Source organism: Pyrus communis, chromosome 9 (assembly GCF_963583255.1).
Source record: "Pyrus communis chromosome 9, drPyrComm1.1, whole genome shotgun sequence".
NCBI lineage: Eukaryota > Viridiplantae > Streptophyta > Magnoliopsida > Rosales > Rosaceae > Pyrus > Pyrus communis.
Genome location: NC_084811.1, coordinates 7,633,127 through 7,658,115, shown reverse-complemented (window position 1 = coordinate 7,658,115; position 24,989 = coordinate 7,633,127). Strand labels below are relative to the sequence as shown.

Genomic DNA, 24,989 nt, shown 5'->3' with positions numbered 1-24,989 from the left:
TATGTAATTGGGAGTTCTCGAATATGTTTATTTGTGTTACTTATGTAATATATGGCTTCTTTGATAGATTATATGGCCACCTTACGTAATTGGATTAATCATGGGGAGGATGTAGTACTTACCATCCTTGAGGATATGGTTGCTGATGGTGTTAGGTGTGAGATTGGCAATTTTAAGGCTAGTACTTTTGTAATGGTTGCCTCCAAGATGAGGGAACAGATTCCTAGCATTAATATAGAGCTGAAGCACATACAAAACAAATTGAAGCGTCTAAAAGAAAAGTATTCATCTGCATATGACATGATGAATACATCTGGATTTGGTTGGGATGGTGAGAAAAAATGTGTTGTTATGGATAATGACGAAATACTATAGGAGTGAGTGAAGGTAAATTTTGTTTCTTATTCTTTATCAATTAGTTGCTTTGAAAGGCTTAACCTCGATTTCTTTGGGTTCTTATTGTAGAAACATCCCAATGCATCTTGCAAACCAAATAAGCCATTCTCGTTGTATCCATAACTATGTACGGTGTTTGGGTGAGACCTAGCCACGGGTAGTATGGTTGAATCAGCAGCAGATGCAATCGAAAATATAGGTTGGAAAGTGAGGATTGTGAGACTTCCGAGATGCCTCTGCCTTCACCTACCCTATCTCCTTCTATTGCTACATCTAGGGCATCTCAACCTGTTAGGAAGAGGAAGAGGAGTAGGAATGATGGTGATGCAAATATTGTATCTGTTATCAATGAAGGTTGGAATAAAGCTGTTACTAAAATGAAGAAATTAGGTGAAAGTTTTACTTTCAGAGAAGCGAAAGCTAGATTACCTTTTGAGCTTCAGGCTATAGGTCTCCCATACGATCAGGTGCTAAGAATTTCAATGAAGTTAGTGAAAGATACCGATCTGATGGGTATTTCGTCTACCTTGTATGACTCACAGAAGCCAGATTTCATTAAAATGTTTATGGAGAGCCTTTGAGCATTTGGGGTTTTAGTATTTGTGGTTTTAGTATGATGAACTTTATCAACTTCTAGTGTTTTCATTATTGCTTTAGCAAGACATTATTTGTTTTTTAAATCAGGACGAATGTTTGATTTTGGATATTTCATGTTTAAGTTCTGCATATTTCATTTTCTTTGTTTAAGTTCTCAATGTTTAAACCCTAAAACGTTTACGACATGCATGATCATTGAACTTATATATTTTTCAACATTGCATGGCAACCATGAACAAAACCATCTCAGCCATCTCATTCATGCTAACGATCTCATTACTTCCAATATTCACTAGGTCGAGGAAGTCTGACTTCATCAACAAATCATACAGACATATACTCACCATATCATAAGCCTTTTGGTGGTCCATGTACTGCGTAGTCATAACTTGAGTATTGAGCAACTGAACCCAAAATGCATTCCAAAGAAATTAAAAACACCAACAATCAACCACAACCAACCAAACTACACGAAACAACAAATACAACGTAAAGTTACGGAACAACATGAAACCTGGTCTTGAACATTTCTCCTGTGCTCTTGTGTGGTTTGCCACACAATGCAATGGAGAATATTTAGAGGGGTGTCCTTCGAAACAAGGCCAATTCTAATGTTTGCAGAACCTGAACTCCCAGTACAACAACAACCTACAATTGAAAGGACCAAAATTAGGGACTAAAAATTGAATTGGGGTGTGGGTTTTGCAATTTGCATAATAAAATTTGATGAGTTTGTGTTGAAAATTCGAATGGAGCTATAGAAAATTGGGAGATTAAAAATTACAAATTTTAAAGGGGTTTGCATGTGGAACACAACATATACCTATTAAAATTTGGACCAAAAAAAAAAAAAAAAAAAGATAATAGTGTTCAAATTCGAACAACTTCAAAAAAAAAAAAAAAAAAAAAAAAGTCATGTCCCGTTCCACGCATAAAATTGTATCAAACAACAGACGGAATATGGGTATTTTAGTCATTTTAATCTTTTGGTTTCGTTCTGTCCATGCGCTACCAAACGTAGAACGGAACAACCTTCCTGTTCCATTCTGCACGTACCAAACATAACACAAAACATCCGCTCAGTCCAGTTCTGTCCCGTCCCGTCTGCATACCAAACGTACCTTTTCCGCCCCTAACACATTTTCTGCCATGTAAGCTAATCTAGCGTGGAAAACATATTAGGTGCGGATGTTTATAGAATTAGGGGCGGTTAATATTGCCCCTCCTTTATTATTTACATTTAAATATATCGTTTAATTATATTTGATTTTTTACAATTTGGTGTAGATTTATTCGCTCCAAATAAAATTTAAGTTAATAAAACATCAATATTATTTATAATTGATTTTAATTACCAAATTTAAATTCATATTATTAAAGCTAAATGCATTATTATTGAAATTTTAACATTAAATATTATACATAAAACAAAGGTATCAAACTTGTCTCAAAATACATAACGCAAATGTTTCAATAAAGCATACATAATACAATATAAAAGTATCAAATTTGTCCCAACAAGTTAATAAAAACATATTCAAGTACCACAAAATAGTACGAAACCAAAAACATTAACTGTGATTTGTAGGAACCCTCTCATGTGGAGACATGACTTGTTGCAAAAAGTCTGTGTCATTAAGCATTGCAGTAAACTCTTCAGGATGGTGAGGCATGAGATGGAACAACAATAGCTGGTGGGGACGATAAAATTGTGTTGATGGTGGATATAGAAACGGAGGAAAGTGTTGATAATGACATGCCTTGATCTCAATATCTTCAAATACCAGGATAGGCATGTGCTGGTCGACACCCGAGGGTGACGAAACCATTTTAAACATACGTGCGACTTAAAATATGCAATTAGAAAAAAAACACCAATGCAGAATCGTGTTAAGAGCATACAACTAATTAAGGATAAAGTGAAAGAATTCTGATAGAAAGGTATGAACTGAGGAATGGGTCCTATACATAGGAGGCTCGAGATACCTAAGTGGAAGTGTCTTGATGCCGGGATCATGTGCCTTAAATCTAAATCCTGAAGGAGGCACAAAACAGAAAAAGGTGAGTGGACCATAATTTATATTAATAATAATGATAGGAAAACCATTTTATTTTAGGAACATACTAACCCCCTGTTTTGGAAACAGATATAGTACTACATAATAAGTTTTCTGAAAACTCTAGCATGCAATGATAACTTTCATAAAACAAGTGTGAGTGAAACCATGCTCAATAACGGTGCAATCATCACCCGAAGGCAAATACATAAATCTCATCAATATTGTACTCTCTAGGGGTATTATAGTGGCTCGAAGGCATAACCATCACCAAAGGTGAAGCTGTACGACACTGGGTTACGCCAGTGAAGAAACCATGGTCCATCACCCGAAGGTGAAGTTGTATGACTCCGGGTTACGCCAGAGAAGAAAATATGACACATATATGTATTTGCAGTGGGTCCATCACCCGAAGGTGAAGCTATATGACTCTAGGTTATGCCAGAGAAGAAGTGGGCGGCCCATCACCTAAAGGTGAATCTGTACGACTCCGGGTTATGTCGGAGAAGAAACATATACATATAACATCACACACCGACATTAGCCCCATGTTAGTGAAGTTGGGGGTATAACATAAATCTCTTCAACTGTGTCCTATGGCCATAGACGTCTACATACTCGTTTTGTGTGGATGTGATGTATGATAACCCGCTAGATAAGCACCAAAAACATACCTCAAAAATCACATATCAAATCTGGAGCTCAAAAGCTCAAAGTCTCAACACATAAATCCATGATAATTCACATTTGTAAATCCATAGAATTCCATATATGAAAATCCTATAATTCGTAACTCATATTCGAAAACCATAATATAAATCATATTCATAATCCATAGAGTTTCATATATGAAAATCTAATAATTCATATAACCTTTCATAAAACGTAAGTGTGATAAATCATAACTATCTCATAAACCGTAAATATAGGAATATGGTAAAACAATATATCAAACATATTCAAATCATGAAGTGTGAAATGCATGCTAGGCTAATATTTTATAAAAATATGTAAGTTTAGAAGGTGTCCACTCACAGATATTTCATTGCCCATAAGCCGCTCGAACTAGCGAGGATGGTGTCACCCACACTGATGCACCTAAGCACAAAAAGAGGACATTTAATAAAACTCTATTAAAACATTAGAATTTGGGAAAACAGACATCAGATTTGAAATCAGGACGTCGAAATTAGCCTAGGAAGGGTCTCGGCTGAAATCCGAAGAAGTCAACGTTGACCAATCAACGGTAAACAGAAGTCAACGGGTCGGATCCGATTCGGGTTAATGGGCCAAGGGTTTTAGGCCTGGGTTATTAGGTTAATGGTTTGGGCCTTAAAGGTTTGGGTCGTGTTTTGGATTGGGTTTAGGCCAAAATTATTGGACTAGGTTGGGCTCAAACTAGGTGGCGGGTTGGGTCGACCCGATTTAGCTCGTGGGTTGTCGGACCCAACGAGGAAGAAAACTGTGATTTTGGCATGAAAACTCTTGAGCTCCGATCAAACTCAAATCTCAACCAAACATTATAGCCTAATACATCAAATTGAAGCCCGGGAGACAAAGAATCAAATTATACCTATTGGAGGCCATGATATGGCCGGAGTTAGCCCGAAATCATCTTGAAGGCCGCTGAGTTTCTTGCCGAAAACTGGAAAATGTCTCCCTGCTATCTCTGTGCAATTTCGTCGTCCAACACATATAATCTAGGTTAGAATTAAACCCCAAGGACGAAAATGAAGGAATTTCGAGTATCTTGAAGCTTACCCTAATCAAAAAGTCGAGGAATCCTGCCGGAGTTCCTCCTCAGTATCCAAGCTCGGTGGAACAATGCATTATGCACGGTTTACAAAGGGAGTAGGGATGTGAGGAAAAGCTGAGAGATAAGAGATAAGAGTTGAGGGAACTTAAGGGAAGAAGGGCATTGGTGGTGAGGTTGTTGTTGCTGTTGTATGTTCATATAGGTGTATGGTACTCGAGAATGGAGATGGAGTGGGTTGCGGAGATGGAGTGGGTTGCAGAGAAGAGATGAGAGAGAGCTGAGGGAAATAGAGAAAGAAAAAGAGAATTCTAAAGAGAGAAAAGTCACAGGAAAGAAAGGAAACACCCCAAAAATGGGGAGAGATTTCACCACATGTCAGCCAAGGAGAGGTCCCAAATGTAGAAATATCTTCAATGGTAAAATTACCAAAATGCCCTTATCATTCCGATTCAGGTAATTTTTTTGTTTTAGCTCCAAATTCGATTCGGCTTGCACCAACACACTTGTAGTGACGAGTGCTACAAGAATACGCCAAGGAAATGGATCTTACATGACATGGCAATGTGGTCAACAAAAGTTAATGTTTTTGCCTCAAAGGGCATTTTCATGAATTCACACTTTAAAATTAGAAAAACCATAATAATTGGGGATAGGTCGTTACAGATAAAGTATATTCTGACGAGATGATGAAGTATGTTGGGAAGGTGATTCGCGTTGGGAGAATGACTGTTGCGAAGAAGAAGATTAACGCTCACAAGGAGATTGTTGTTGTGAAGAAGACTCATGTCATGAGTGTGGAAGAAGATGTTTCTCTAATGAAGATATAACTTGCTTCAAATTCTGAACTTCATTTTGATATTGCTGAGACTTTTCATGTTGTTGTGCATAGTTTGCTTGAAGTTGTAAAAATTGAGATTCCAAAAGAGCATAATCTCGTCCATTATGTGATTGACGACATGATGAAGATGTTAGTTGAGTTTGTACAACCCAAGGTACCATATCCAGTGTTACCCTTGCTTTGTAACCACAAACTCTATCATGTCTCTCAACTCCCATCACTGTTGCATATGCTTTTTGTCTTAACTATGGTGTCTCTTCACCATTTGCAGCAACTAATTGGAAGAGCATACTGATGGAACTATTTTAAGGAGGTCGAAATGTCCCCGTTGTTAAGCATAATCAATTGTAGTAATGTGTGGCCTTCCGAATTTATTAACAGGGGTAATTCTAGCTCAACAGGTGATGCTTGATGCTTGTATGGATGTGGATTATTTCCTCCTAATCTTAGTCTAGTAGTAAAATACGGTATGCCCCTAGTGTTGGCCCATATGTGGCTCAACCCGAAGATGTATTCTGCGTCCAGTTTGTTGGCTATATGTCAACAATCTGTGATAAAATTATATAAGCTAACAAATAATAAATGCGAATAGGAAATTAACAGAGTATGAACAACAAAATAATATTGAAAAGAAATATTGAAGATCGAGGCTTGCGTACCGCAATGTCCAAACAGAAATTTCGTCCCTACTCAATGCTTGTAGTTCTACGGACGCTTGCTTCACCAGGATTCAACGATCAAGTCAGAATTCTAGCATCGGAAAACTTGACTTCTGGCGAATTTCTATGTGGTTCTCTCAGTAAGGATGTTTTGGATTATAGAAGAAGAATTGTTTTTTCTGTGTACAAAATGCCATGCAGATGGATGTATGTATAATATGATTATACATGTTCGCAACAGGTATGAGGAAGGGATGCATTTGTTGGGAGACATCTTCTCAGATGGGTGTGTTCTTTCTGTGCTCTTTCACACTTCAGACTTCATCTGAAAAGATGAGTCTATTGGTAAAAAATAATTAATTAATTAAATTCGAAATTAATTAAAATTAATTAATTTAATTATTAGAGCCCGAGCCCCAAGGGCCAAGCCCATCTTTTGATAATTAATTATATATTAATTACCAATTAATTAGTACACCCCAAAGCCCAACCCCAAGGGTGAGCCCAATTTTAGTTTCTAAGGCCTATTACTCCAATCACTTTCTATAAAAGACAAAGCCTTATAAAGTAAGCATACCTTTTGGGAATGGTCAATGTGGGACAAAGAAAATTATACTCAAAATTTCTAACAATACCCCACATTTGAATGTAAATGTATGACTTGCCTGCCTAAAACTGAGAGAGAATAAACATGATATGCATCGGGTGAAGTTTCTTTTGGACTTGAACTTACCCTAGTGAAAACTATCGAGTTTACTTCTTGACGCAGTGGATGTGGAAGATCTTGAACTGTTCACCACATTAATAAACCGAGACAATATGCTACACACATATCATGTCTGCCACACATCAATTTATACAGTTGTGTTCATTTTGGCCCTGAACAGATCCCGAATTTCGTAAGAGCTTTAGAGAATTTAGCCATTTCAATTCTCATAAATGCAGCCCCATTTACTCCTATATAGGTGACATTAAATAGGAATAATCTGCCATATTCCTCTTGATAACAAGATATTAATGTCATTAAATGTATAAAACATAACCCCTTAAACTTCAACAAACAACACACATTTTATCATAAGAATGGGTAAGTTGCCTGTTCAACTTTTGAATCAAACTCAACCAGTTTGCCTATTGAACCTAGACCATGGGATCTCCAATCAGCTAGGTTAGGTTTCCGCCCAGTTCGATTCATTGAATTGGCTTGAGACCCATTTCTCATGATGTAAATAATATTTGCTTTCTTGATAGGCCTTTTGTCAAAGAATCGGCTATATTTTCCTTTGACTTTACATAATCAATGGATATTATTCCAGTGGAGAGCAACTTCTTAAGAGTATTATGCCAATGCCTAATGTGTCGCGACTTTCCATTGTATACATAACTTTTGGCCCTTGATTGCGCGGCCATGCTATCACAATGTATAGATATAGCAGTTACAGGCTTTGGCCACACTGGAATATCCTCCAAAAAATGTTTGAGCCACTTCGCTTCTTCGCCAGCCAAATCTAAAGCTATAAACTCGTACTCCATGGTGGAACGAGCTATACATTTTTGTTTAGAGGATTTCCAAGATATTGCTACACCTCCCAAGGTAAAAACATATCCACTTGTCGACTTGGATTCTATAATGTCAGAAATCCAATTGGCATCACTGAAGCCTTCTACAACAGGTGGATACTTTGTGTAGTGTAATCCATAGTCAACTGTATTTTTCAAATACCTTAACACTCTTACTAAAGCATCCCAATGCTCTTGTGCCGGATTACTTGTATATCTACTAAGCCTCCTTACTGCATAAGCTAAGTCAGGCCTAGTTGAATTCATCAAGCACATTAGACTTCCAATTACTTAAGAATATTCAAGTTAAGATATAGGGCCTTTAATTTTCTCCAACTTGCATCCATCATCAAAAGGAGTTGCAACAGGTTTGCAGTCAAATTGACCAAACCTTGGTAATATTTTTTCTGCATAATGGGATTGTGTAAAGACATACCCTTCATTATTTCTCTTAATTTGAATTCCGAAAATAATTAATTAATTTAATTTTTAGAGCCCGAACCCCAAGGCCAATCTTTTGATAATTAATTATATATTAATTACCAATTAATTAGTACACCTTAAAGTCCAACCCTAAGGGTGAGCCCAATTTTAGTCTCCAAAGTCTATCACTCCAATCCCTTTCTATAAGAGACAAAGCCTTATAAAGTGAGGAAATCTTTTGGGAATGGCCAATGTGGGATAAAGAAATTTCTACTCAAATTTCCAACACAGTTATCGTCTTCGTCTCCTAGGGGTAAACGATCTGGCTTTGAGAAGAAGTTTGGTAAATATGTTGCACATGGAATTGAGTCAAATACATCGGTAGTTAAAGGAGAATGATTTAGGATAGGTAATCAAGCAGTGCACAAGTATGGTCTAAGGAGGACCCTCAACCATATTCAAAAGACAGGAAGCTTTCCTTCTTACACGTCTAGAATCGATTGATGATTCTCATAAACTTATGAGCTGGTTGGTTATTTTTAGCGGATCAGGATCCTCTCTTGATCCTTGTATGTTAGATTTTTATTTAATGGCTACAAACAGGGGGGTCCCTTTAAAGTTATAATAATTATTACCGTTGGATTTTTATCCAACGGCCCACACTCCTTGATCATGAGAATCCTCATCCTTAGATCAGGAGAGGATCCTGATCCATTTTTAGCTACAACTTTTGAGTTTATGACCAAAACTATAGATACATTCACATATACAAGTTTATAAGCAGTTCATTCTCTCTATTTCATACACACCTACACATGCTAAACAGTAGGCCATAGCTTTCGGCTACAAGGCCCAATTTCTGCCAGCTTCTCACAAGGCAAATTAGAAAAAATTGTGGAAAATTGAGATTCCAACGTAAAACAAATTTACTATATGGTAAGTGCCCCTCTCATTAATATCGGATTCATTCTCAACCTATCCTTTTTTTGGACAACACATATCGGACAACGTGTGTTGTTACAAACTTGTATCTTAAAATAATGTATTTTATTTCTGAACAATGTTAAAGGTTCAAAATACCCCTAGTTGGGTGTCTTGAATAATTGTGGAGCTCTAAGTTAAGTTCCAATTTCTCAATTTTCCTATATTATTAAATTAGCTTTCTTTCTCACGAGTGTGTGAACGGAATCAGAATTAAAATCAGAGTTACAAGAGTTAAGTTACGAATTTAAGTGAGGACACTCAGTAATTTCAAATGGGGAAATCATTAAGTAGGCTTAACTCTAATCCCCCTCTCTTTCCCTCATTTCTACAAAATCTTATCTTGTCTCTAACTCTCTGTCCCTCTCTCTCTTAGCTCTGAGAGCACCAAACCTCACCAACTCCCATTTTCCGTCCAAAACTCAACCCTAGACTACCATATTCGAACTCTCTGTGACCTGAGGACCACAAGAGTGTCCTTGCATGTGGGTTTTGGTGACTGGAAGTGGGTGAGCTCTGTGCTCCAAGATTCTCGGGCGAATTCCGCGTTGAAAACCAACGAAAACGCCATTGATGGAGCTCGGGGGATCATTCCTTTGAATTCAAGGTAATGTTTTCTAGCTTTGTGCGTGAATTCTGGTTAGAAATTGAAGGTTTCTAACATGTGCATGTAGTGTTCTTTATAGGGATGGCAATGGCTCGGTTTGGGAACGGAAATGTTATATCCATCCTCATAACCACGAAAATTAACCATATTCATAACCGCTAATTAACCATTGGGTATTATCCATTAACCATACCCACCGGGTAACGGATTCCCTATCGGTTAACGGTTATACCATCTTCGTCAATACAAAAAATATATTCGTTCATTTCATGCATGTTAATTTAGTTTTGTCATTAAATATTTAATGTATATCATGATTTAATGAATGGATCTTGTGGAGTATAAAAATTAAAACTAAACGTTGATAATGTTGGCTGATTTTTTATATCTGTCATAAATACTATTGGTTTGGATTCTCATAGATTTTGATTCATATCAAAACTTTTTAATTTGCACACAAATGCAACTCATACAGTGCAAGTTTTGTATTCTCAAGATAATGGATTCAGTGAATAATATATATATATATATATATATATATATTATAATTATATATAAATACTATTATATTATATATAATTTTGTTCGGATTTGGAACCTTACAATCATATCAAAACCATAACCGAATAGTATTCACGGTTTTTCTCCATATCCAAAATATACTTGAATTTTCATACCCAAATCCAATCTATTCGGACGGTTATCCACGGTTATCGGTTTTAACTAGTTCTTTACACTTCCAAAATTCGGCAAGTTTCCTTCAAATCCTAGGTGGATTCGACCCCATTTCGTCCAAATTAGAGTCTAGGTAAACTTCTCAACCTTTATATGTGAATTTTGGTGAAAATGGGTGTAATTCGAACAAATTCGAAGCCCTGACCGGTTGCTGGGTTGTTCTGCAGTTTCCAGTGAATCTCTGCCGATGGTCGCCGTTAGAACCAAGGGTGGCAACAACGAATTCGATTAATCTTAACTGAATCTCTGACGGCAAATGTATATTCTGTCTACTTCTTATGATTTTTCTAACAACCGACGCGTGGCTCCAGCGACTGCGACGCTTACTCGTCAATCCATGGTGGCAAGTACGACGGCGCATTTGCCGGCGACGATGGCGGCGCGTCTAGTGGGTGTGACACCACAACAGTGACGCGTGACAAGATGACGCGTGCATGACCCAAGACCCGTTGAGGTTTCTTTACATTCTGAATCATGTGGAGCCCTCCGTTTACACAAAATCAATGTCTAAATAATAGTTTTGGACATGGGATTATGAATTGTTAGGAAATGCTTAATGAAGAGAAGTTCTACATCCACATGTGCGAGTGAGATTAAGTTGGAATCGGGAAGTAGCCTAAAGAGGAATTTTGCTCGGCATACGTGTAAGTGAATTCCTATAAAAACAACGTTTTCGATTAGACTATTTTTTATGCCTAATTGATTTGAATTAGGCTTTGGTGAAACTTATCTAGAAATGATCTTATAGTTACTTCTATGACTGGTGATTTATTTTCACCACATATCATCATACATTTTGTATAGCTATCTATAACCGTAGGATTATTATAAGTACCGATATTACTAATAAATGCTAGTATGATTTATTGTTTTCAAGTATGATTTGATTGCTCTGAGGGGATTTGGCTGATGATTGTGATGATTTGGTTTATCTTGGAATTCATGTTTTCGTTGACTATATTCTAGTAGATATTATTATGTAGTTTTCAACTATATATGTATTCTAAAGAAGGAGGAGGAGGAGGGAGGGGGGGGGGGGGGGGGGTTTAATATTTCAAAATGATTTTGACTAGAAAAATGTTACAATCCACTTACACTTTGCCTTTCGACTTCTCATGACATAGTGAGAACAAGGAGGCATGGCAGTGAGGCTATTCACCTTCAAGGTAGGGTGATTTCCTTTCTATTTTATCTAGTTATAATAAACTGCATGATCGTACTGTTGATTATGCATGGCACTGCACTTAATTTGTGTTAACTATTGTATGTACTACTATAAGCTCTGGATTGATGTGATAATTATGGGTTAGAATCCATTGACTTGTGTTCGCAAGTCAATGATTTTGACTAGAAAAATGTTACAATCCACTTACACTTTGCCTTTCGACTTCTCATGACATAGTGAGAACAAGGAGGCATGGCAGTGAGGCTATTCACCTTCAAGGTAGGGTGATTTCCTTTCTATTTTATCTAGTTATAATAAACTGCATGATCGTACTGTTGATTATGCATGGCACTGCACTTAATTTGTGTTAACTATTGTATGTACTACTATAAGCTCTGGATTGATGTGATAATTATGGGTTAGAATCCATTGACTTGTGTTCGCAAGTAGGGATGTTGTTTAGGATTTTGTAGGATATCTGGATTTTTAATTAATAAAGAACGCTTTGTTCAACTCCTTTCACATCATTATTTTCTTACTATGGCTTCGTCATTAAGTTAATGGTGTTTTGTCATTCCTACGATGAGGTTACATTTTTAATTTGGTGTCGGCCAGCACAGAATTATAGCTCTTTAGCTAGTTGGTTATTGGATCGGGGTGTGTCATGCGTTGACTATGGTTGACCGCCACCTCATAATAAATTGTTAAAACTTTTAGAAAGGATTGAATGTTCTAAAAGTTAGTTAGAATCAGTTATATAACTTTAAAGCTATATAATGAGAACTCTATATAGAGCACTGTAGAATACAAAGATCAATATATAAATCTTATACATTCAGCTCTCACTATTCTTTTCTACAAATTCTCTTCTTTTCTGTTTGCTTCATTTCTTGCTCAAGCTTTCTCTATCTTCTGTAACTCTATCAACATGGAATACGGGTGGTACATCACCTATGTGGTCATTGGGCTTCACATATAGGACAACCTGCTCTAAAATTATGAAGAAAGTTTAGATTCCACCGTAAAACCAATTTGCTATATGGGGAACTTACTTATAAGCCTTTGCAAGGCCTTTCCTCTCATCAATGTGAAATTCATTTTCAAAAAAATTAATTAATTAGGGTTAGCCCTTTGAAACAATGATATATTTACAATAAGAAGTAGAAGGCGAAGCCAGAATTTTTTTGTCAGGAAGGGCGAAATTTTCAAGTTTCTTGTCATTCAAAATAGGTAGGTTGGTTTGTATCAAATCTAGCAAGAGTAGCTCAAGCGCTCAGGATGTTCAAAAATTTATAGCGCAACATTAATATTGTCCAACACTAAATCTCGATGCACAACATTACAGTTAGTAGAAATTCAATAGTATAAAACCTATCTATCCACTATGAAGCACATCAGAAGATATTCACAACCCAAAAAACTATGATAATCAAAAGAAAATCAAATGTCATTGAATATTTTCAATCTAGTGTTCAAGAATTTTAATCATTTTAAAAGAAAACTCAAAATATAGCCAAAATTATACAATAAATTAGTACAATAATTTGGTAGCAAGCTTAATAAATAAATAAAAAACAAAAATGACGTGGTTCTAAAAAGAAAAGTTAAAAATGAATAAAAACAAAAAGTCAGAAGATTGGTTAAAATAAATTAATTAATTAATTATTTTGGGGTGTTCAAAAAAATACATTATCTTCTACCTCGCACGCCGCCTCTGCAACAAAATCCATTTTCAGATTCCGACGTAACGGCGTTCTACACATACGCCCGTTTAGCTTCCAATCAGCCCCTCCTAGACCTGAATAGCAAGTCAAAAAACCAGATTTCATTTCCGATCGAACGAGGGGGGGGGCGGCAATACAGCAAACCAGACTCATGTGCTCCTTTTATGGCCCTCTTTGCGCCTTAATAGCTTCGCCCATGGGTAGAAGAATAAATTGGTTGCAAAGTCGTAATTTTCGAGATTTGAAATTAGGATGTCTTACTATTAAAGAGAAATATCACTAAACCGTAATACTAAGTGGTAAGGTTAGTCTCTGTGGTATGTTTTCTTTATACAACGACACTAAAGACTGAGTGAATAAATTAGTATCGAACTCGACATTCATAAAATTCGAACACTTAATCTCAATTTCTCTTTCTTTGACAAAAAAAAGTTATAGCTTTCTAATCTTAATTTATTGCTGGTTTCGAAAAAACCGTAATATTATTGTATGATGTTATTAGTTTACTAGCTTTAGTGTATTAGTAGTAACAATACCATGATCTAAAGATAAACTCGTTGTCGTTGATGTGGTCGTCCAATCAATTATACGCTCACACCATGATATTCTAGTGAAGCAGACGACAAATTCTGTCCCATTATATCAATAATGGATAAGATTATTCCGAAAGGACCTTCCTTGATTTTGTTGTTCAAGTTTGGTACGCAATGGGGTTTTGTTTTCGAGTTGAGAAAGCCACTTGATGTGAATGAAAACGTACGTGAATGATACATCTCAACTAAAACACGCATATACTTGCAGAGATTACCAGTTAATTAAGTTATCATTTCCTCGTCGACAAAGTGAAAATTAAGCAAAAGATGCTAACCCATCAAAAACTAATCCGACGTCTTTGTATGTTGACATAATAAAAATATATATGATATATTCTTCCGTTTCATGGGAGTTGTAACATATACATAGATCATTTTGCTTCCTAATATCATCGACCCTGGAAGGGGAAAGAAAAAAGTTGCACCAAACCGATGAGAATTTGTTTTGGAAGATGCAAATCATATTGTTAATTGTAGGAATTGGTGGTGGGAGGCTAAAAAAAAGGGAATAGATTTGGATCTGAAAATTTCAAGCTACAAATATGCTTAGGAATTCTTAATAGACAGTAATCACGGGTTTAAGATTAACTCCTCCCAAGTATGTGTCCATCTGATAGGCAATAATAAAGAATCCCATTCCTAGAAGTTGGGGACAAATTATCCCGTTTTCAAAGTTTGAGGCATGTACTACACATTCAATTCATTTTGACAAAAAAAAGTTGCGGTTGAATTATAAAACTAATTAGCAATATAAGGAATAGTACTTATAAGCACATGTAAGGATTATTTTCTCGATGTGGAGTTCATACCCTCAACACGCCCCTCATGTGTATAACTAAGTTTCAAGCCAAACACGTGGACAACATAAACTATGTGACGTGGAACACGTATGACTGTTAGGCTTCATACATAGACAACCTACTCTGATACCACAAAGAGGTTGAGGTTCTACTATAAAACCAATTGGCAATATAGAGAGTAGCTCAATTATTTATAAACACTTACAAGGTCCCTTATTTTCCCGATATGAGATTTAGACTCTCAATTGATGTCCAAAGCTTGGGTTACAAATTAAAAGGAAAAACCCTAACTAGCCATTTAGGCGTCCAAAAGTTCAAAAGGTATTGGAGTTGAGCCCTAGTACAGACTCAGGAAGAGGACGGGTAGTCCATCCCTTGCGAAATAAGTCCTTATCTGTTAAGGCAGTTGAGACTAGTTACTGCCTATACTCTATAGGTTGGCATTCTTCACTTTCATGTGTTTACTAAAATAAAATATCCAATATTGGTATGGAGTCATTCCAATTCTTAAAATATCCTATGTATTTAATTACGAATACGTATAGAATTGAAAACAAAAAAGTTTCACATTGAAATCTGTAATCAAATCTTTGAAAAATCAAGAATAAGATCAACTATAGTTTCGATCCTTTTCCCCCTTCCCAATTCAAGACTTCATCCATTCCAAACAAATATAAAAATGTCACCACTATAACTCAAGTGCTTTTAACTTTAAAGGTAGAATATTTATCCCTACACTTGCGGAAGAAGTTCGTGATTCCTAGAAGGTATTAAGAAAGAAATTAAAAGGGTGTTCTTAGAGTCTTGGAATTTTCAATAATACTAGAGTCATGAACTTTATTTCAATATTTGGTTACCAACTAACGTAGCATGCAATACTCTTATTTCTAAATTATGAATAAATGATATTTGGATTGGAAAAAGATGAGAACGTTCCTAGTGTATCTTATTTGATTTAATGCCAAATGATACTATATGACATAAAACATGCTGATCACGAGCATTAGGTTACCACCTAGTTAAAGTTCAACTTCTACGCACTACTCATTTCTGAACATAAGAATCTTCGCCGTAAACATTTACGGCTTTTATTTAAACCTTAAAAATTTTAAGGTCATTGTAACCACAAAATAAACCGAGGAGCCCTTTTGTTACCTATGAGAAACAATCGCAAGTACAATACCAGCTTATATTTTATAACAGAAGTAAACAAATGTGTGACTGCTCAGCCTCAGAATCCCAAATTAATACGCTCTAGTCACATAAGCATATACCATTTTTCCTCCATCTACAAACCAAATGGAAAACAGACTAGTTTCTCTTCTCATTCTCACAGTTTCAATGTTATGCTGTACAGGACGAAACTTAGCCACAGTAAAGCGCTGCCAGGACTGCGGCCACACTCCGGTACCCTACCCGCTAAGCACGGCACCAGACTGCGGAAAGCAGCACTACAAAGTCCGATGCCATGCAGGGTCACTGTGGTTTGACGCCCTCAACAGCTCATCATATTTAATCACATCAATCAACCCACTAACCCGGCGTCTAATTATCCGGCCGCCGGGGTTAGCCAACAACGTTACGTGCATGTCGGCCGACTTTAAATCCCAAGGCCTAATACTTGAGGACAACCTCCCTTTCAACATCACCAGCAGCAACACAGTGATAGGCATGAACTGTTCGTATGAAATGCTTACTCTCTCGAAAAACTGCTCATCGAATAGCTTATGCCATGACTACATTAAGCACAACGCAATGGCTGCCTCCGCTTGCGGGTGCTTCGGGATTTGTTGTTTATTCAAGACTGGTGGGTCTGCCAATGCCTACAAAATTAGGGCTATGAAGGAAAGGTGTTCGGCTTATGAGAGTTTTGTCAATTTGGACTCTTTTTCTGGGCCTTTGAACAGTTGGCCTGAGCCTGGGGTGGAGATAATGTGGGAGTCACCGCGGGAGCCGGAGTGCAAGGTTTCAGTTGATTGTCGGGGTTTGTCTAACTCGGAGTGTTTGGTAGATCGGAGTGGACAAAGAAGGTGCTTGTGCAAGACTGGTTTTCAATGGGACCCCATCAATGCAATATGTCAAAGTATGTGTCTCTTTTCCCTTCGTTTTGCCTTAATTATAGTACTAGCTAGTTCCCTCATGGGAAAATCCAAAGTTTCTCCCCAAGTCACGATGACCTACCTCGTCCCATCCACGAATGTTTGACATCTTCATCATCGTCAAGTCAATTTATAACTCCGTTTTCAGGTTTAATTAAACAAGGTATAAGGAAATTAACTTATTAATTAGATGAAAACTAAGGTTGGAATACAGTTGGCTAACATGTGTTGGATACTCCACATGCGCTGGTTTTAATCAAAGTGCCTACAGAATGTATTGACTGTATTCTTTTATATAATTTGAATCAAGACAAGTACTGTAGCACTGCGATCATTAGATATTTAGCATTCCAAAGTAGATTTTATTTTTCTTTTATGTTCATATCCTATTTGGCTCTTCTGCAAAATGTTTAATTAATATGTTATATGCAGATCAAAGCACATTAGGAGGAATTATTGAAGGTAATTATATTTTATAATATTCAGGTGATTTTTAAAATGAGTTTTGATGTTTCAATATTTTCTAATTGCACTGATCTTATCAAATCATATTAATTTTCTTTTACTATTTGACTTTCTCAAAGATGTGGCAATTGTTAGAGAAACTTGATTTGATAAGTTTTATCCGAAGAGAACGAACTGAACAGAAAAATGGAAAACAGAGAGGGAAGAAGCTGAAACGAAAATTTTCTTGTTGTTCTCACTTGCAAAATGTTGCAGAGGAATAATTTCTGTACATGTCAAAAAGAGAGCACTCACACTCCTTTACATTAACTGATGGCCCTAGTTGGATACACACAACCAACAATACAATCTCAGCCTTACACTTGTCATAATCTAAGACTAAGTGAATACACAATTAGAAACAAGGCTTATTTTCTTTAACTTTACTTAGCTCACAGCTTATACACTAATACTCCCCTTTAAGCTTTGAGCTGATACAACTCCAAGCTTGTCTCTGAGATAGTTGAATCTGTCCTTTGGTAATGCCTTGGTAAAAATGTCTGCCACTTGTTCTTTGGTAGGACAGTAAACTAAGTCAATTATCACTTGCTGCAAGGCATCCTTGATGAAGTGATATCTCCTGTCAATGTGTTTTGTCTTCTGGTGAAACACAGGGTTCTTGGATATTGAGATTGCAGATGTGTTATCACACTGCAGAGGAGTTGCATCGACTTGTAACTCTCCAAAATCTTCCAGAACAAATCTGAGCCATATGGCCTGAGCTGTGGCTTCAGAAGCACTGATATACTCGGCTTCTGCAGTAGAAAGAGCAACACAGTGTTGTTTCACAGAAGCCCATGAGAACACTCCACTCCCAAAAGAAAATGCATAGCCTGAGGTGCTTTTGCTGTCTTCAAGAGATCCTCCCCAGTCACTATCGCAAAAACCAATTAAGACTGCCTTCTTGCCTTTCTCATACTTCAAACCATAGTCCAATGTGCCCCTAACATATCTGAGCACTCTCTTAGCTGTTCCATAGTGTTTATTGGTAGGACAATGCATATATCTAGCTAATAAACTAGCTGCATACATTATATCCGGCCTTGTGGCAGTGAGGTACAACAGACTTCCTACAATCTTCCTATACTGCTCCTCATTTGCTGCACCACTTCCATCATCTTTACTTAATTTCTCAGAAGTAATGAGAGGTATGGAGACAGGTTTACACTCTTTTAGACCAAATTTATCCAATAAGGAAGAAGCATACTTCCTTTGATGGATAAAAATGCTAGTATCTGTTTGTATAACCCCCATCCCCAAGAAATGATGAAGCACCCCGAGATCTGTCATCTCATATTTATCTTTCATGTCTTCTTTGAACTCATTCAGCATCTCCTGGTTATTTCCAGTGTATACTATGTCATCAACATAGATAGAGACAATTAGAATATCCTTATCTCCCCTTGTCTTAGTATAAAGAATTGCTTCACTCAAGCTTTTTATGAATCCACACTGAGTGAAATAACTATCAATCTCTCCATACCAGGCTCTAGGTGCCTGCTTCAATCCATACAGAGCCTTATACAATCTGTAGACTTTATCTTCTTTGCCATTAATCACAAATCCTTCGGGTTGTTCAACATAGACTTCTTCCTGCAGTTGTCCATTCAGAAATGCAGATTTAACATCAAGTTGATATAATTTCCAGTTTCTCTGTGCAGCAAGAGCTATCAAAGTTCGGATTGTATCAAGTCTAGCAACCGGAGCAAAGGTCTCATTGTAATCAATTCCTGGTTTCTGCACATACCCCTTTGCAACTAGCCGTGCCTTGTTCTTTTGTACTGATCCATCCAAGTTCAACTTGGTTTTGAATACCCATTTCACCCCAATAACATGTTTATCACTTGGTCTATCCACCAATTCCCAAGTTCTATTCTTCTCAATCATGATCAGTTCTTCTTCCATAGCTTTTATCCAAGCTTGATCTTGAGCAGCTTCTTCGAATTTTTCAGGTTCCACAATACACAAATTGCACTGTGCCATAATATCATTTATGCTTCTCCATTTCACTGGAGTATGATCATAAGACTGAGGAATCTCAACAGATTCTTGAATGCTGCCTTCTTGTTCTTCAGTATGAGAGAATGTAGAGGAACTGGAGGCACAGTCTTGAATCTCACCCAATCCATGTGAATTCTGAATGTGGGTCACAGCAACAGAGTTCTCTGAATGTTCCTTCCAATTCCAGGTCATAGTTTCATCAAAAACTACATCTCTTGAAAGAATTAACTTCTTAGTGCATGGATCAAACACTCTGTATCCCTTCTCACATGTAGCATATCCAACAAACACACATTTGACACTCTTAGCATCTAGTTTCTGTCTCATTTCAGATGGTATATGCACATAGCAGATTGATCCAAATACTTTTAGATGACCAATTCCTGGTTTTCTGCCACTGTATGCCTCAAATGGTGTCAGATTATCCAGTGCTTTTGTAGGTGATCTGTTTAGAATGTACACTGCTGTATGCACTGCCTCAGCCCACAGAAAATATGGCATGCTTTTATCATGAAGCATTGCCTTGGCCATCTCTACAACTGTTCTATTCTTCCTCTCCACTACTCCATTTTGCTGTGGAGTATAGGCCATAGACAGTTGTCTTTGTATTCCTTCAGCCTCTAAGAATTGGTTGAATTCATTTGATACAAACTCACCTCCTCTGTCACTTCTTAGGCACTTTACTTTGAAACCACTCTGTAATTCTACCATGGCTCTAAACTTCTTGAAACAAGTTAGAGCCTCAGATTTTTGTCTTAGGAAGTAAACCCATGACATTCTTGTATAGTCATCAATGAGAAGCATAAAGTACTTATTCCCAGCAATTGATTCATTTTGCATAGGACCACACAAATCAGTGTGTATAAGCTCTAGAGGACTGCTTGCTCTCCAAGCTTTCTCTTTTGGAAACCACTCACGATGTTGTTTCCCAAACTGGCATCCTTCACATACACCATCAATGTTTTCAAGATGTGGAAGACCATGTACCATTTCATTTTCTCGGAGTTGTTTAAGACTCCTGAGATTTAGATGTCCTAATCTCTTGTGCCAAATCCAGGTAGAATTTGAATCGGTGCTAGCTTTCAGAACAAGTTGACTGTTTTTCCACAAAGAGAGGGGATAACATCTGTTTTCCTTCTTCTTAACTTTGATCACAAGATTATCAAGAGAAGGTCCATCAAATACACTACACAAGCCTCCTCCAAACAAGAGATAGTATCCATGCTCATCCATTTGCCCAACGCTCAGTAAGTTTTCCTTTAATCCTGGCAGATGCATAACCTCCCTGATATACTTCTTTCCTCTATTAGTGTCTATTTCCAATGAACCCATTCCAGCAACATTCACTAACACACCAGTAGGCATTTGCACTTTTCCAGCAACATTTGTTTTTATGTCAACAAGCAGATTACCATCCCCTGTCATGTGGTTACTACAACCACTATCAATATACCAGTTTCCATTGACATTTGACTCTGAGATCGCACTATTAGCATAGAACAAATTTCCTGTCACTTCCACCTGATTTGCAGAGTTTGCCTTTTGCACAGTCTTCCCTACAGTGCATTCTCTAGCCCAATGACCAAATTTATCACAATTATAACACTTAGGTTTCCCCTTATATCTACATTCACCAAAATGGAATTTGGAACACACTCTACACTGTGGTTTAACTGCATCTTGCTTCACATACCCAGAAGAGTTTGAGTTCTGTGTAGAATTAGTGAATGACCTCTGTTGAAACTTAGGCTTAGATTCCCATTTCTTTCCCTTCGAATTCAAGTGCTTATAGGATTTGAATGTACCAGATTGAGCATTTCCACTGGTTTGTCCTTTTGAACTCACAGAGAATGAGGCAAAAGCCTTTTTAGTGACATCAACACTATGCAAATCAAATCGTTGTTCTTGACTCTTCAAAATTGCTACAACCTCCTGCAGCTCTACAGTTTCTAAGCACTTAGTATTTTCAATAACTAGACATATGGGATCATATGGTTTACTGAGACTAATGAGAACTTTCTGTACAAGCCTTTCATTAGACAGAATCTCACCAAATGTTTTCATCTGATTTATCAATTCATTTAGCCTAGTAAGATACCCAGACAGAGTTTCATCATCATGCATCCTAGCATACTCAAATTCACGTCTCAGATTTTGTAGTTTCACAGATCTTACCTGATCACCACCATGGTACTCACCATATAACAGATCCCATGCCATCTTCGCAGAGTCTGCATTGGCAATTCTAGGGAATATCTGATCTGAGACAGCGTTCTGAATAATACCCAGAGCTTTTGCATCTTGCATATATGCTGCGACCATTTTCTCATCGTCTTCTTCTTCCTCTGAGCTTCCTTCAGCCTTCTTCTTCTTCTTTGTTTCTGAGATCGTAATCCCTTTTTCAACCAATCTCCATAACCCTTGAGATTTGAAAATCGTCATCATCTTAATCTTCCAGAACTCGTAGTTCTCACCAGAGAAGATCGGAGTTCTCACCTCAGAACTACCAGACCCAGCCATCTCTTAGCTTAGACAAGACGAACACAAATCGAAATCGGAATCTATGGAGTTCCGATAGCTTCGCTTGAACCGGAACAAGCTCAAGGTAGCTTGAATGCTTCACAGATTACACCCAGATCTCAAATGATCAAACTAGGCTCTGAGGCCATGTTAGAGAAACTTGATTTGATAAGTTTTATCCGAAGAGAACGAACTGAACAGAAAAATGGAAAACAGAGAGGGAAGAAGCTGAAACGAAAATTTTCTTGTTGTTCTCACTTGCAAAATGTTGCAGAGGAATAATTTCTGTACATGTCAAAAAGAGAGCACTCACACTCCTTTACATTAACTGATGGCCCTAGTTGGATACACACAACCAACAATACAATCTCAGCCTTACACTTGTCATAATCTAAGACTAAGTGAATACACAATTAGAAACAAGGCTTATTTTCTTTAACTTTACTTAGCTCACAGCTTATACACTAATAGCAATCATGAGGTCGGTTTTAGGGTCGAAGTGGGTGCCACGTTTGCATTACATGGACCAATTCACGTAGTTTGGTCATATTAGTGCAATTGTGGCTTCTATGCACCGCAGAAACCGAAGGCAAACTGACAGATTACATTTATTGATATAATTTCAAATGTGTAACGAGAAAATTTTGAAACTCTGTAACTCATTTTGAAAATCTCTATAAACATAAATGGTGTAAATAACTAAGTAAATTAATTATTATGAAATTTTATATTTTCACTACCAGAAGAAAGTTAGAGGTTGTAACCTTATAATTTATGATACCGTGTTATACAACTTAGACTTAAAAGAGACCAGTACAAAATTCAGCTGCCCTGTTAGAATTTGTTCTCATAATTTACTTGACCAAACCCTCATAAAATAATTTCCCAGTAAAATCATCAGCAATGGAGTTGGAAGAAATATCCAGATGAAAAAAACTTGACTACTTATATTTAACTATTTAACGAGTCAATATTCCTATTTGCATACAAATTGTAATTTAACAAGTCGGCATGAACCTTTGTTTTTTTAGTTCTAATGAGATATTTAGTTATAAATATAAGTACCTGCCATCTTCCATTAGCAACTCATAAGCTAACAGTCCTGTGTTTTTGTGTAGACCTCAAATGTCCGAATTGGAGACCCTGCAAACTGAGAATGAAACTAGCTTCATTCATTGGAGGCAAGCATTAACCCCATAAGAAATTAATTTATACCGTTTGTCATTGAATAACTGGTAGTGATCTTTTCTATATTTTCTTCATAGGCTTGATCATTGCTGCCGTTGCAATGCTACTTGGAGCCTCACTTGCATTCATAGTCTACAAGCAACGCGAAAAGAAAATTGCCAGAGCAACACATTTTAGCTTGACCAAGTCCCGGGAAGACATGTTAAATGCAAACAATAATACCGGAAAATCAGCCAAGCTCTTCACAGGCAAAGAAATCACGAGAGCAACCAACAATTTTTCCAAAGATAAAGTTCTTGGTGCCGGTGGCTTTGGTGAGGTCTTCAAAGGTGTTCTAGATGATGGAACTATCACTGCAGTAAAGAGAGCCAAGCCCGGGAACACCAAAGGCATGGATCAAATTCTCAACGAAGTTCGAATTCTATGTCAAGTGAGCCATAGAAGCCTAGTCAGATTGATGGGCTGTTGCCTTGAGCTTGAACAGCCACTTTTAATCTATGAGTACATTCCAAATGGTACCCTTTTCGAACATCTCCATGGAAATTACAACACTGCTAATAGGGTCTCACTCACTTGGCGTATGAGGCTTACTATTGCTCATCAAACAGCTGAAGGACTTGCCTATCTCCACGATTCAGTTGCGCCACGGATTTACCACCGCGACGTAAAATCAAGCAACATTTTACTCGACGAAAAGCTTAACGCTAAAGTTGCTGATTTTGGACTGTCAAGACTGGCCGTGGCCGAATCAAGTCACGTTACAACATGCGCTCAGGGGTCCCTTGGATACCTAGACCCGGAGTACTACCTGAACTTTCAACTGACAGATAAGAGCGATGTTTATAGCTATGGAGTGGTGCTGTTGGAGCTCTTGACTTCTAAGAAAGCTATTGATTTTAACAGAGAAGAAGAAGATGTGAACTTGGTGGTTTATGTCAAGAACACTTTAAGAGAAGAGAGGCTAATGGATGCCGTAGATCCTAGGCTTAAAGAAGGGGCTGGCATCGCAGAGCTGGAGACTATGAAGGAATTCGCATCTCTAGCCTTGGCATGCTTGGATGAGCGAAGGCAGAACAGACCCTCCATGAAGGAAGTTGCTGATGAGATTCAGTACATCATTGGCATTGCTACAAATGAGGATTCAGCAACTTATTAGAACTTTCAATGGCAAGATAGTTTGGCAATTCCTTTTCAAATTTAAGGTCATCAGCAAGCTTTAATTGGATACATATAATCATCTTGACGCACTTTAAAATAGCAGAACCAAGATTTTTAGTAGAATTTTCTTCTTGGTACTTTTTGGTCGAAATTAGTAAAATCGGTTGCATATAATTGTAACATAGGCAATACCTAACAAAAATTAAAATTAACTGAAAGAGTTAATTAGTTCCCACTCCCTTATGGTTTAATATGTCATATGGGTAACTATTATTGATTAATCGGAAAAAGAAAAAAAAAATTACTAATGTGATGTTAAGTTGAAGAGCACACGAGTCCATACAATCTAAATGTGAAATTGATAGAATATGTCAACTTAAAAATAAAATATAAAAACAATCAACAATTATTCTCGATTAAATTCAGTTCATCTCACCGCGGCCAGTAGGGAAGAGATAAGTGTGAGATGAAACCATGGAAAATCTTTTGGAATTGCTAAATGGAGATTTCACATTGTTTAAGGAAGCTAATTAAACAAAGTTTAGGATGCTTTAGGATCTTGGAATGTTAAGCAGACAAGGGAACATGCTCATGCAAATGCAAAGAATAAGTGATATGCATATCAAAT

The 24,989-nt window shown here is 37.1% G+C and overlaps 1 protein-coding gene across 1 annotated transcript; it reads left to right on the top strand.

Annotated features, from left to right (window-relative positions):
• Positions 1–51: 51 nt before the first annotated feature.
• LOC137744306 (wall-associated receptor kinase-like 20) lies at positions 52–24,359 on the top strand. Its single transcript, XM_068484147.1, has 4 exons — positions 52–331; positions 751–909; positions 16,249–16,974; positions 23,281–24,359. The coding sequence occupies exons 1-4, from the start codon at positions 52–54 to the stop codon at positions 24,357–24,359; spliced, it is 2,244 nt and encodes a 747-aa protein (XP_068340248.1).
• The last annotated feature ends 630 nt before the right edge of the window (positions 24,360–24,989 follow it).